Raw genomic sequence first — 14,590 nt, 5'->3', positions numbered from 1 at the left:
AACACTCCAGAGAACCCACCGGATCCCACCTTTCTAAACAGATTCTCTCATGGAGGCTGGGAACACACCAGAGAACCCACCGGATCCCACCTTTCTAAACAGCTTCTCTCATGGAGGCTGGGAACACTCCAGAGAACCCACCGGATCCCACCTTTCTAAACAGATTCTCTCATGGAGGCTGGGAACACACCAGAGAACCCACCAGATCCCACCTTTCTAAACAGATTCTCTCATGGAGGCTGGGAACACTCCAGAGAACCCACCGGATCCCACCTTTCTAAACAGATTCTCTCATGGAGGCTGGGAACACTCCAGAGAACCCACCGGATCCCACCTTTCTAAACAGATTCTCTCATGGAGGCTGGGCACACACCAGAGAACCCACCGGATCCCAACTTTCTAAACAGCTTCTCTCATGGAGGCTGGGAACACACCAGAGAACCCACCAGATCCCACCTTTCTAAACAGCTTCTCTCATGGAGGCTGGGAACACACCAGAGAACCCACCGGATCCCACCTTTCTAAACAGATTCTCTCATGGAGGCTGGGAACACTCCAGAGAACCCACCGGATCCCACCTTTCTAAACAGATTCTCTCATGGAGGCTGGGAACACTCCAGAGAACCCACCGGATCCCACCTTTCTAAACAGCTTCTCTCATGGAGGCTGGGAACACATCAGAGAACCCACCGGATCCCACCTTTCTAAACAGATTCTCTCATGGAGGCTGGGCACACACCAGAGAACCCACCGGATCCCACCTTTCTAAACAGCTTCTCTCATGGAGGCTGGGAACACACCAGAGAACCCACCGGATCCCACCTTTCTAAACAGCTTCTCTCATGGAGGCTGGGAACACACCAGAGAACCCACCGGATCCCACCTTTCCATATGGATTCTCTCAAAGAGTCTGAGAATACATCAGAGAACCCACCGGATCCCACCTTTCTAAACATATTCTCTCATGGAGGCTGTGAACCCTCCAGAGAACCCACCGGATCCCACCTTTCTAAACAGCTTCTCTCATGGAGGCTGGGAACACTCCAGAGAACCCACCGGATCCCACCTTTCTAAACAGCTTCTCTCATGGAGGCTGGGAACACACCAGAGAACCCACCGGATCCCACCTTTCTAAACAGCTTCTCTCATGGAGGCTGGGAACACTCCAGAGAACCCACCGGATCCCACCTTTCTAAACAGATTCTCTCATGGAGGCTGGGAACACACCAGAGAACCCACCGGATCCCACCTTTCTAAACAGCTTCTCTCATGGAGGCTGGGAACACTCCAGAGAACCCACCGGATCCCACCTTTCTAAACAGATTCTCTCATGGAGGCTGGGAACACACCAGAGAACCCACCGGATCCCACCTTTCTAAACAGATTCTCTCATGGAGGCTGGGAACACTCCAGAGAACCCACCGGATCCCACCTTTCTAAACAGATTCTCTCATGGAGGCTGGGCACACACCAGAGAAGCCATCTGATGACAACTGTCAGTACACCTGACGTAGCAGCCAGCAGGATAAGACTGAATGAAATATTTGATGACTGGATTTTAAGCAACTAATAGGAATGCATAATTCAGTATTAGTATTTTAGCGATGGTTCTTCTGGAATTGTACTGTGTTATTTTAATGATGTAATCCCGCTTTGATCCTTGGGAGAAGTGGGAAATATAAATAAAAATCATCATCATCATCATTATTATTATTATTATTATTATTATTTCCATATGGGTTCTCTGAAGCTCCCTAAACGCCTCCACAGTCATTGCAGTGGCAGAGTGCAAATTCTTTACATACAGAGCCTAGATCTGAGGACACTTCTTGTGCTGGAGCAGCAGACTGAACACACTCCACAGGACCACATTTTTGTGGGTGGATTTTCTGAAGCCGTATAACCCTTCCTGCAGTCATTCATTGCAATGGGGTGCAAATTCTGTTCATTCCACCATAGAGCCTTGATCTGAGGAAACTTCTACTGGAGGGGCAAGCCGAAAACAAATCGGAGAACCCACCTGACCACATACTTGTTAGTAGATTCTGCGAAGCTGTTCCTATAATCGGGGTGCAAATTCTGTTTGCCCCAACATACAACCTAGATCTGAGGAAACCTTTGTGCAGGTTGAAAACAAACCAGAGAATCCATCTGACCACATCTTTGCACATGGACCCTCCCCCCACAAAACTATTCTCACAGCGCTCCCCATAGTCACTGCAGGGGGAAAGGCACATGGAATTTCTGGTGCCGCATCAAATGGTTCTTGTGGACAAAGCTCTTCTCGCAGTCGCCACATGGATAGGGCTTCTCCTCCAGGTGGGTCTTCTGATGCTCTCTGAGGTAGACCTTCTCCCGGAAGCTCCTCCCGCACACCCAGCACATGAAGGGCTTTTCTCCAGTGTGGATCCTCTGGTGAACGGTCAGGCTGCTCTTCCCTCGGAAGGTCTTCCCGCAGTCCAGGCAGGCAAAGGGTTTCTCTCCTGTGTGGATCCTCTCGTGGTACTTCAGCGTCCTCTTGGCCCGGAAGGTCTTCCCGCACTCTTGGCAAGGGAAGGGCTTCTCCCCGGTGTGGATCCTCTGATGGTCTTTCAGGTACATTTTCTCCCGGAAGCTTCTCCCACACTCCCAGCATATGAAGGGCTTCTCTCCGGTGTGGATGTTCTGATGGACGGTCAGGCTGCTCTTGTCCCGAAACGTTTTCCCGCAGTTCTGGCACGGGTAGGGCTTCTCACCCAGGTGGATCCTCCGGTGGTACCGCAGTGTTTTCCTGTCCCTGAACGTTTTCCCACATTCCTCGCAAGGGAAGGGTTTTTCTCCCGTGTGGATCCTCTGGTGACTCATGAGATTGCTTTTCTGCACAAAGGTTTTCCCACAGTCGTTGCAAACGTAGGGCTTCACTCCCGTGTGGATCCTCTGGTGGAGAGTAAAGTGGCTCCTTGTCCGGAAAGTCCTGCCACACTCCTCGCAATGATAGGGCCGCTCTCCCGCATGGATTCTCTGGTGGTCCCTGAGGTAATGCTTGTCCCTGAAACTTTTCCCGCACTCCTGGCATATGCAGCGTTTCTCCCCGGTGTGGATTCTCTGGTGGACGATGAGCTTGCTCTTCTCCCGGAAAGACTTCCCGCACACATCGCAGGCAAAGGGTTTCTCCCCTGTGTGGATTCTCTCGTGGACCCGGAGGTCACTCTTGTCCCGGAATGCCTTCCCACATTCTGCGCAGGCGTGGGGTTTGTCCCCCAAATGGATGCTCCTCTGGTGTCGGTCCAGTTCCTTCTTCCCCCGGAAAAACTGCTCGCAAAGGGGACAGGGATAGGGACCCCCAGCAGGGATGGCCACTTCTAGGATGGGGAGCTGCTGCTGCTTCTCCTGCTGCCGCTGGGGCACAAACTCATCCTCGGGGTCTGTTTGCTGTTCAAGGATTAGATGGGATGAAGTACCATCCGCTGGACTTGCCTGTTGTTCCACAGGGGTACTTTCATCATCCATAGTGTTCCAGAACATTCCGTTAGAGGAAAGGAGGTAGAGATCATTCCCTGGGATGCAAGGAAGCCAGGGTAAGTCAAGTTTTATAGCAATAGCATTTGCATTTCTATATGGTTTCATACTGAACTAAGCAATAGCAATAGCAAATACATTTCTATACTACTTATCAGTGAACTAAGCATTCTCTAAGTGGTTTACAATGTGTATGCTAATTGCCCTCCTCCTCTAATTGCCGACTTCTGAAAGGACGGAGCCAACCCTGGAGCCCTGCCTGGGATCGAACTCAGAACATTGTGGCTGCAGGACCAGCATTTAACCACTACGCCACCAGAGCTCCCTACTTAAGTAGATTCTAAGTGGTTTACGGCAGGTAAGCTAATTGCCCCCAACAAACTGGGAACTCATTTTAGCGACCAACAGAAGGATGCAAGGCTGAGTGAACCCTGTAGCCCTTCGATTGAACTCACAACCTTGTGGCTGCAGTACCGGCTGCAGAACTGGCATTTACCCACTGCACCATCAGGGCTCCTTTAAGTTTTAATCATGTGTTGCCCATCTCCTCCTTCCTCAGTGTGTGATGGGAGACAGCCAGCTCGTTGCCATACAATAGGTGACTTGAAGGCACATATGTATGTGCACACACACACACACACACACACACACACACACACAACTTTCAGCCGAGAAAAGTAAATGGGTCCTACTCACCCAGCGAGATCAGCATCTTGTAATTCTCCATCATCACCTCCCAATGGAGCTCCCGCTGCCAGTCTTTCAGCATCTCCCACTCCTCCGGGGAGAAGGAGACGGCCACGTCCTCAAAGGTCAGCATCTCCTGCAATGGACACAAGCGGCAGAGGCTCAGAACCAGGCACAGCGGAACAAGCTTTCTGGACTTTAAGCTTTAAGATAAAACATTCACTCTAATAGCAATAATGTGTGTCAATCCCAATGCTGAACCCGACCTGCGCTACCTGCTGCCTATGTTCACCTCTGGCCTTGGTTCCTTTCCAATCCAGCTAACAGACAGTCACCTCTTTTCCTCTGAGTCCCACATGGCTGGTGCTGTTCCACAGAGAGATTCAGACTGGAAACATCTCCAAGTGTTTGCTTTGTTCTGCAGCTCTTTCAGAAGGCAACATCCCAATAAGAAGCTGAGGCTCTAAGCCAGGACAGAGCAGCTCAGGCTCAAGAAATAGGAAACGGAGCCTAGACTTCTCAAGATGGAAGATATAGAAAGGCTTTCAACCACCACTTGATGGCCACAGCCCATACTGAGAAGAGCAGACCAAGTCAAAGCAAGAGTCCCACAGGAAACTGGCAATCCAGGCAGACTCCAGCCAGTTACCTGCCAAACAGGTAGCCCTGGATTGCCCAGGTGAGTCAAAGGGGTACACACCCTCCTTGAAGGAGCTGGTTCGCTCAGACGCAGAGCACTTTTGAGGAGCAGCAAACAGCCTCTCTCCTTTTACTTATGACAAACACGATTACACATCCCCAAGGAAAACGATGGCTATTGACTATATTTCCTGGACAGAACAAATAACGTAAAAGGTTTTATTAGATTTCTCCTTGCTGAAGAAGCAGGGTTGGAATTGCTCCATAACAGAACGTTCCAGACTTGCTTAATGCAATCGACTGAACAGAATTTGGACAACTGAGTTTGGAATAGGACATTGGGAGACCAGGGTTTGAATCCCCACTTGGCCATGGAGCCCTCTGGGTGACACTCTCTCAGCCTCAGAGGGTGGCAATGGCAAACCTCCTCAGGATAGGTTCACCTTAGAGTCGCCATAAGTCGGGAACAAAGCACAATGACAACAAAATACGAGACAGGAGAAAGACAGAAAGATAATGTATCATAGAAATGCAGAAATCCTTCTTCCTTTTGGGATGGAAGTGCTATGACTAATTGATGACGTTGATTGTTGTTTGAAATATTTGTTGAATTATTGTCTGTCTTTTTAAATTAATAAACATTTTTTTTTAAAATTCCAGAAATCCTGTATATCATTTTCCAAAACACCAGCTGAAGTTCTGGAAAGAGGTACCACTGCCTTGAATCTCAGCCTGGGAGAAAGGTAGGATATAAATAAAGAGAGGGAAGGATGGATCGGCAGATTGAACACCCAGAAAGAAACAAAGGAAGCAGCAAAAATAATATGTACTTGATATTTCTATCGTGTCGTATGAATGGCAATGATTCCTGATGCTTTCCCCCACTTCATTATTGAAACAGACTTACTACTGTATAAACTCATGTATACGTCTAGACATTTTAGTAAACAAATTGGCCCCAAAAACCAAAATCGATTTATCCACAGGTCAGTTTAAGTACTGTATTTTAATTCTAATTATAAAAAGGGAACCAGTCTCTAGTGAAAGGCCTGAATATAACGTCTCCCTTCGACTCTCTCATCCAGACAGCCTTTCGTGTGAACACAAATAGTTATGCCTCCTGGAATTTTGTAAGTTCTTGGGCATCGTTTTCTTTTGCTTCATCCTTTAGAAATTTTGTTACATGCCCTTAGCTTTTACCCTTGACTCATCCACGGGTTATAGCAAAATCCATAATTTTGGCCCCAAAACCTGCCCTTGACTTATATATGAGGTCGACTTATACTTGATTATATATGGTATTCTAACCCTGTTATGTCTTTGTTGTTGCTGTTGTTTTCATTTGTGGGTTCTTTTATTTTTGTGAGTGTAAATGGAATGAAATTAAAAAATGTAAAAGCTCAGATCCACTTTGCATTTCCTTTTCCCAAGCCTTCCAAAACGGCAGGATTCTCTGCCAACCTCTCCAGGGAAGAACCTCAGTGTCTCACCTGAGTTGGAAGGTCTTCTGCCATTGTGCCAAGCCAGGGCAAAAGGTGAATCTGGGCCAGAGGCTCAACAAGAAGCATTCAGGCTGTTGACTGTTTTGGGGGTCTTAAGGTATCTAGAGGGAATTAGGAAAGAAAACAATCCTTAGCAATTTAAACCATTTGAAAAATGCTTCCCAACTGCCCAGAATGGGCTTCCTGTCTCATCATATCCAAAGTTCTTCTGAGAGGAGAAGACCCACGCTTAGGTACCAATGCTGGAGAGCAGATGGACACAATTAGGAGTATATAGAGATCTCTTGTCGCACCTTTGAGACTAACTGAAAGAAAGATTCTACAGACCAACACGGCTATATCTTTGAATTCTACCACAATTGGGAGTGTCACACAATGGAAAGGAGCCCTATGCTGAATCCACACAGCACAGTTATTGCACTTTGATTCCATTTTGTGTGTAAATTCCAATACTTTTTTAATCCAAGGGAACACCTGAGTGCAACTCTATGGTCAAAATCTGCCAGATGTTGACCACAGAATAAAGCTGGAGGACCCACAAACGCCTAGAGCAGTGTTTTCGCTAGTAATCGCTAGCTCCTCCAGCAAAACTCTATGGTCAACTTCCAGCAAAATTTCCATGGAAGACCTAAAGATTCCTAGAGAGAACATATTCCTGAAATCTACAAACAATCAAATCCTCAAAAGTCAACGCCACAAATGTGGAGGGCCAACTGTACCCCACCAAATTACAAATTGTTAAGATTCCATAGGACAGATACAGGTAAAAGTACTAATTCTATTATTAAAACTGTGTAATAATAATAATAATAATAATAATAATAATAAATACAAAATACTATTATTGTGACATGTGGCTATACACTCGTCCCTCCACATCAGCTGGAGTTAGGAGTGCAAGACCCTTGTGAATGTAGAAAAACCACAAATAACTAAAATACTATGTTTTCACCTGAGAGAACCCCTCTCTAGGAATCTCTAGGTCCTCCAGCGCAACTCTGTGGTCAACATCTGCCAAACATTGGCCATAGAATTGCGCTGGAGGAGCTACAGATGCCTGGTGGAGTGTTCTCTCTGGGAATCTCTAGGTCCTCCAGTGCAAGTCTATGGTCAACCTCTGCCAGGCATTGACCATAGAGTTGCGCTGGAGTTGCGCTACAACTGTCAAGTGGAGTGTTCTCTCTAGGAATCTCTAGGTTCTTTAGGGCGACCTTTGGTTAAAGTTAACCACAGAGCTGCACCGGAGGATCTAGATATTCATAGAGAGAACATATTAATAAAATCCATGAATAATCAAAGCCACAAATGTGGAGGGATGAGTGTAAGCCTAGTCAGATAACCTCTGGGATTTTTAAACACATCAGTTGTCACAGATCCATTCCATCTGTCCACATTTGCTTGTGAGCAAAACAATGGCCCCCAGCTTTGCATTGCCCCCCCCCCCCTGCACCCCACTGCCCTGACAGCCATGCCGCCCCTTTGCCAAACCCCACAATGGGGATGATGGGCATCATGGCGGGAGGAAATGCACGGGGAGACACACCGCCTGAGGCTTCCTGAACATCATGCTGACCCCCTGAGCAAGCCCCCAAATTGGAGGGAAACCTCCACAATTGGGGGGGGGTGTCATTTGCACATATGCATTTCCTATCTTTGGCTGAGGATTTAAAAAATTAATTCTATTTTTAATCTTTTCCACTGTTTCTAATTGTATTTTTAATAACTGTATTTTTTTAAAATGTAAGCTGCTTTGAGTTCCAACTTTGGAAAAGGAAGCAGGAGATCAAGGTTACAGCATTATATTTACATCCTGCTTTTTCCCTAGCTTTCAAGGGGAATGGCTTTTTAATCCACCACAGATGGAGAAACTATTATTATTATTATTATTATTATTATTATTATTTATTAATTTCCTTCTCTATCTGTCCTGCATTAAAAGCCCCTCCCCCCTTGTAAACCACTTTGTTTCAGTTTTGGGGAAAAAACAAGATATGAATATAATAATAATAAAATTATTATTATATTTATATTGATATCCTGCTTTTTTCCAAAATTGAAACAAAGTGGTTTACAAAAGGGGTGGCCTTTGAATCCAAGAGAGATGGAGAAGGAAAACAACAACAACAACAACAACAACAATAATAATGTCCTTCTCCATTTCCCCTGGTGACCCCCCTCTAATTATTGGGGTGTGTGTGTCTCTTTTGCACCCCTGGATTTTTTGGGTAGTCTCTCCTCCCATCTTCTGTCTTTCTCTTCCTCCCCACCAATTGCATGCATTGCCCCCTCCTTTTTCATGCCCCCCATTGCAAAGCACCCCATGACTCCCCCATTCATCCCCCCCCAAAAGGCCCCCATTGCCCCCCCCCCCAGATTCCCCTGCAGCCCCTCCTTGCCTCCAGGGAAGGGGGAGAGGGAGGTGTGTTCCTTCTGATCCAATCTCCCTTTGTCCAGGGACTCTATGGTTGCTCCTCCAGCCGCCCCTCCAGGCACACACTCTCTATGGTTCCTCCCTTACGTCATTTCCTTTGGTCTCTAAGAATGGAGATCCCTGGTTTGGATAACCCTTAGGCTGCAAAAGGATGCCATTTGGGGCTCCAGGACGCCATCTGGCGGCCACTCTATAAACTGCACTTCTCTATTTTCCAAGCAAACATTTGCTTTAAATAAATGTAATTATTAAGTGCTTAATAAATTTCACAGGTGCTTAATAAATAAGTAGCATTTAGTAACTCTTTAGCAAACGCTTTGTAAGTATTTGCAGCTTTTACAAAGTTATCCTGCAGTGGTGTCCCTAGGGTTGGGGTCACCCGGTGCGGTCACTCTTGGGGTCATCCCCAAGCCATTGACCGCTTCCTCACACCATAGAGAATCCTCAGTCATGCTTTTTTGCACTTAGGGAGCTATACAAACCAATCCTTTTAGGGTCAGATCATGGCTGCAGCAACCGCATGCCACAGCTCCAGTCTTGCCTTTTTGCAGCGCAAAAAGGAGCCACAAAACACAGGTCCTTTCTGTGCCATGGAAAGGGCACCATAGCTGCTGGCACAGTGGCTTTTCCACTGCATCATGTAGGCACAGCACCAGAGGAGCGCCGTAATGCCACCCAGCATGTCGTGCGGCCACAGCATCACACCAGGCTGGGGGTGGAGTCAGGGCATGCGCCCCGATTCCGCCCCCAGGCTGGCCTTAATGGCCGGTCTGCACAGACTCTAAATCGTAATTCCCGTATATACCACTGCAGTCCTCAGTCATGCAATGAAGCATGACTGAAGATTCTATAATTCCCGTGTCTACCACTGCAGGTAATGCTAATAGTTCTGACTTAAACAACTAGCAAAATTAAATTGAGACTGTCAAACTACAGTAGCATATCTACAACCTGAACGTATTTACATATATACTGTATAGTGAAGATTTGGTTAAAATGTGATGTTTCTGAAGAAAATTTTATATATATATATATATATATATATATATATATCACTTAATTTTAAATTTTTAAAAGATTGAAATTTGATTTTTGATTTAAATTTCAAAGTTAAAAAAAATGATATTTTAATTTAAAAAAAATTGCTGGGGCGTTTTCTTTCTCCTCCCAGTGAGCTTCATCCCACTCCCACCATCTCTTAAAACACTGGTCCCCAAACTGTGCCCTTTAAGAGATCTTGGACTTCAGCTCCCAGAATCCTCAGCCATGTTGGCCAATAGCTTGGGATTCTGGGAGCTGAAGTCCAAAATCCCTTAAAGGGCACAGTTTGGGGACCACTGCTCTAGAATCATAGAATCATAGAATCATAGAGTTGGAAGAGAGTGGATGGGCCCTGATCCAGTCCAACCCCCTTCTTCTGCCATGCAGGAACTCTCAATCAAAGCATCCCCAACAGATGGCCATCCAGCTTCTGCTTAAAGACCTCCAGGGAAGGAGACTCCACTACACTCCGAGGAAGGAGTGTGTTCTACAGTCAAACAGCCCTTACTGTCAGGAAGTTCCTCCTAATGTTGAGCTGGAATCTCCTTTCCTGGAGCTTGCATCCATTGTTCCAGGTCCTGTTCTCTGGAGCAGCAGAAAACAAGCTTGCTCCCTCCTCAATATGACATCCCTTCAAATATATAAACAGGGCTATCATATCACCTCAGGGGTAGGCAACCTTTTTGAGCTGGGGGCCGGGTTGGTGTCCCCCAGACAACGGGGGGGTGGGGGGAGCCCAAAAAATAAATAATTAAATAATTAAATAATATAGGGCAACATTTTCAAATGTAGGACACACTTTTTTAAAATGGAGGGCATGCGAAAAAAATTGATGATTTTTTAAAAATGTTAATCTAAATGCATGTTTCTTAGGCATGATCAAAATGGAGGACATTTGGGCATTATTCCTAGACAGATGGCAGAAATGGACTTCCCTTTCTGGCCAACCCCCCCTCCCCCCATTCCAAACAGCACATTTGGGCATTGAACATGGCTTTACTTAAGATGGCAATCTCTTGCATATTTCAGAGACTTATCGCATAACCAAACTCTTTGGGTTTCACACTGAACATGGCTTCACATGGCTGTGCATATTGAACATGTCAAGGTGGTTTCACAGTTCTTGCACCAAGTGTACTTCTCAGAAGTGTGTACTTGGCCAAGGGACTTTGGTTTTTTTCCACTGCACATGAGTTTGTAAAAATCAGAGCAACTTACATTGGTTGTGCCTCAGAAGCTGGCTCATTTCATCATCATCATCATCATCATCATTGCTATCCTCTTCCTCTTCCTCCTCTTCTTCCTCCTTCCTTCCTCCCTCCTCCTCCATCCTTCCTCCCTCCCTCCCTCCTTCCTCCAGTGTTGCCAAGAAGCCTCGAAGATAATTCCCCAAACGTTTGGCCAAAACTCACCAAATTCCCCCCCATCTCTCACCAAATACTTATTTCAACTCTCAAAATTACCATTAAAACCAATCACCAAAATCACACCAAAGGCTCAGAAAAGTACCCATTTTGGTGTGAAAGTCACCAGATTGAGTCCTCCCTCCTCCTCCTCTACCTCCCGGGCCCATGCGGAGGAGGAGGTGGGTGGCTGCCTTGGCGCGCTCCCCCCTGCCCGCGCGCCAAGGCAGCAGGCAGGCAGCCACCCACCTCCGCCTCAGCCTCCTCCTCTGCCTCCGCCTCCCGAGCCCAAGGAAGTGCCTAGCGCGGTCGCACGGAGGCGCGCAAGGCAGAGGAGGCGGTGGGTGGCTGCCTGCCTGCTGCCTTGGCGCGCGGGCGGGAGGAAGCGTGCCAAGCCAGGCAGGCACCTCCGCCTCCTCTTCTGCCTCCGCCTCGCGTGATTTTGCGCTACTGCGCTGGGTGCTTGGCTTGGCCCCGGCAGGCGGAGGCAGAGGAGGAGGTGGAGGTGCCTGCCTGGCTTGGCATGCTCCCCCCATCCGCGCACCAAGGCAGCAGGCAGGCAGCCATCCACCTCCTCCTCCGTGTGACCGCGCTAGGCACTTGCCTTGGGCCCGGGAGGCGGAGGCGGAGCCAGAGGAGGAGGAGGAGGAGGAGGCGGTGGCTGAGGGCCTGCCGGCTGCATGAGCACCCGCGCACGGCTAGAAGGAGGAGGCGGAGGAGGAGGAGGTGGGTGGCCGTGGGCGGGGCAGTCCCGCCTTTGGCGCAAAACCGGACCGGGGCCAGGACACCAAAAGTGGGTTTGTCCCACCTACTGGCGGGATATGGCATCCCTAGACCTAGAGATTCCTAGAGAGGATACTCTACTAGGCCTTTGTAGCTCCTCCATTGCAGTCCTATGGCCAGTGTCTATTGGGCATTGACCACAGAGTTGCCCTGGAGGACCCAGAGATTCCTAGAGAGAACACTCTACTAGGCCTTTGTAGGTCCTCCAGCTCAGTTCTATGATCAGTGTTTGTCGGAGGTTGACCACAGAGTTGCCTTGGAGGACCTAGAGATTCCTAGAGAGAATACTCTACTAGTCCTTTGTAGCTCCTCCAGCACAGTTCTATGGCCAGTGTCTGTCGGACGTTGGCCACAGAGTTGCCTTGGAGGACCTAGAGATTCCTAGAGAGAATACTAGTCCTTTGTAGCTCCTCCAGCGCAGTTCTATGGCCAGTGTCTGTCGGACGTTGGCCACAGAGTTGCCCTGGAGGACCTAGAGATTCCTAGAGAGGTGTCCTCTCGAGTAAAAACATGTTGTTTTTGTTATTTGAGATTTTTCCATATTCACAGGGGCCCTGTGCCCCTAAGCCTAGTAAATATGGACAGACAAGTGTAGTTGTAACCCCCTTTGAGTTCCAAACCAGAAAAAGGTGGAGTAGAAATATTAATAACAACAATAACAATACACTCATTCAGTTACCATTTCTGTTGTTGTTGTTGTTGTGTGCCCTCAAGTCGTGTCTCAAGGTTTGCCTTATGGTGACCCTAGGGCAAACCTATTACAAGGTTTTCTTGGCAAGTTTCTCCAGAGGCAGTTTGCCATTGCCCTTCTCTGAGGCTGAGAGTGTGTGACTTGCCCAAGGTGGTCACCTGGTAGGTTTCCATGGTTGAGCCAGGTTTCGAACCCTGATCTCCAGAGTCCTAATCCAACACTCCCATTGGCTCTCAGTTATAATATTATTATTAGGATCTATTATTTATTATATAATGTTTTTTTAAATAGCTCTTATCAGTCTAACTAGCTCATTGCTTTATGCTCTTAAAACAGGGCTCAATGCAGTCCCTGCCTCCTGCTGCATTTTGGGATTTGTAGTTTAGGAAGGGGCATTTAGAATATTAAGCCAGAGAGCTTTTAAGCCTCACTAAACTACAAGTCCAAAGGAGGAAGCAGGGACCTTATTTAAAATGACCTAGCCCCGTTTTAAGAGTGTAAAGTGATAAGCTCCTTAAAGTGTTGCCCCCAAATGTTCTCTCAGGGGCATTTATTACAACCAGAAGACTCCCCTCCCCCCCCCCCCTTTTCAGGGGAAAATATCACGCATCGAGTGGCCTCTGTGGAAACCTGAGAAAAAATGGCAGGAAAATGTCCTTCCCAACATGGAGGGAATCATCCTGGTCCTTGTGCCCACAAAACCCCTTTTTCCTGGTCTTCCTTTCAGGGGGAAGGCTGCCAAAAACCCTCTTCATGGGAAAAAGGCTATTCTCTGTGCTTAGCCGCTTATATTTCCTTCCAGTTCCTCCTGAACCTCAAATGGTTTGAGGGGAAAGAGGCCTCAGAAAGAGGCGGCCATCTTGGTCTCTTCAGGAAGAGGCGGCCATCTTGGTCTCTTCAGGAAGAGGTGGCCATCTTGGTCCCCTCAGGAAGAGGTGACCATCTTGGTCCCCTCAGGAAGAGGTGACCATCTTGGTCCCCTCAGGAAGAGGTGACCATCTTGGTCCCCTCAGGAAGAGGTGGCCATCTTGGTCTCTTCAGGAAGAGGTGGCCATCTTGGTCCCCTCAGGAAGAGGTGACCATCTTGGTCCCCTCAGGAAGAGGTGGCCATCTTGGTCCCCTCAGGAAGAGGTGACCATCTTGGTCCCCTCAGGAAGAGGCGGCCATCTTGGTCTCTTCAGGAAGAGGTGGCCATCTTGGTCCCCTCAGGAAGAGGTGACCATCTTGGTCCCCTCAGGAAGAGGTGGCCATCTTGGTCCCCTCAGGAAGAGGTGGCCATCTTGGTCCCCTCAGGAAGAGGTGGCCATCTTGGTCCCCTCAGGAAGAGGTGGCCATCTTGGTCCCCTCAGGAAGAGGTGGCCATCTTGGTCCCCTCAGGAAGAGGTGGCCATCTTGGTCCCCTCAGGAAGAGGTGGCCATCTTGGTCCCCTCAGGAAGAGGTGGCCATCTTGGTCCCCTCAGGAAGAGGTGGCCATCTTGGTACCCTCAGGAAGAGGCGGCCATCTTGGTCTCTTCAGGAAGAGGCGGTCATCTTGGTCCCCTCAGGAAGAGGCGGCCATCTTGGTCCCCTCAGGAAGAGGTGGCCATCTTGGTCCCCTCAGGAAGAGGTGGCCATCTTGGTCCCCTCAGGAAGAGGTGGCCATCTTGGTCCCCTCAGGAAGAGGTGGCCATCTTGGTACCCTCAGGAAGAGGTGGCCATCTTGGTCTCTTCAGGAAGAGGCGGTCATCTTGGTCTCTTCAGGAAGAGGTGGCCATCTTGGTCCCCTCAGGAAGAGGTGGCCATCTTGGTCCCCTCAGGAAGAGGTGACCATCTTGGTCCCCTCAGGAAGAGGTGGCCATCTTGATCCCCTCAGGAAGAGGTGACCATCTTGGTCCCCTCAGGAAGAGGTGACCATCTTGGTGTCCTCATGAGGTG

The 14,590-nt window shown here is 48.2% G+C and overlaps 1 protein-coding gene across 5 annotated transcripts; it reads right to left on the bottom strand.

The window, feature by feature from the left end:
• Nucleotides 1–1,407: 1,407 nt before the first annotated feature.
• Nucleotides 1,408–13,253, bottom strand: LOC149310209 (uncharacterized). Of its 5 annotated transcripts, none has more exons than XM_089533923.1 (4): nucleotides 12,664–13,253; nucleotides 6,315–6,427; nucleotides 4,195–4,321; nucleotides 1,408–3,536 (listed from the first exon to the last, which is right to left on the bottom strand). In XM_089533923.1, the coding sequence occupies exons 2-4, from the start codon at nucleotides 6,390–6,392 to the stop codon at nucleotides 2,215–2,217; spliced, it is 1,527 nt and encodes a 508-aa protein (XP_089390049.1). In that variant the 5' UTR covers nucleotides 6,393–6,427; nucleotides 12,664–13,253; the 3' UTR covers nucleotides 1,408–2,214. The 5 variants fall into 5 exon arrangements, with proteins under 5 accessions (XP_089390049.1, XP_089390048.1, XP_089390047.1 ...); XM_089533922.1 differs by lacking the exon at nucleotides 12,664–13,253 and adding an exon at nucleotides 11,017–11,112; XM_089533921.1 differs by lacking the exon at nucleotides 12,664–13,253 and adding an exon at nucleotides 8,723–9,255.
• Between the last annotated feature and the right edge of the window lie 1,337 nt (nucleotides 13,254–14,590).

The sequence above is a fragment of the Sceloporus occidentalis genome, unplaced genomic scaffold, assembly GCF_023333645.1.
Source record: "Sceloporus occidentalis isolate IW3139 unplaced genomic scaffold, rSceOcc1.0.p SCAF_7, whole genome shotgun sequence".
NCBI classification, from domain to species: domain Eukaryota; kingdom Metazoa; phylum Chordata; class Lepidosauria; order Squamata; family Phrynosomatidae; genus Sceloporus; species Sceloporus occidentalis.
Note: the sequence above shows the minus strand (reverse complement) of the source record. Positions and strands in the feature narration are given on the sequence as shown.

Coding starts and splice junctions, on each gene's coding strand:
- LOC149310209 (XM_089533923.1), bottom strand. CDS start 6,392: ATGCTTCTTGTTGAGCCTCTGGCCCAGATTCACCTTTTGCCCTGGCTT. Junction 4,322..6,314: donor CAGAAGACCTTCCAACTCAG/GTGAGACACTGA, acceptor TGTCCATTGCAG/GAGATGCTGACCTTTGAGGA. Junction 3,537..4,194: donor CAAGATGCTGATCTCGCTGG/GTGAGTAGGACC, acceptor CTTGCATCCCAG/GGAATGATCTCTACCTCCTT.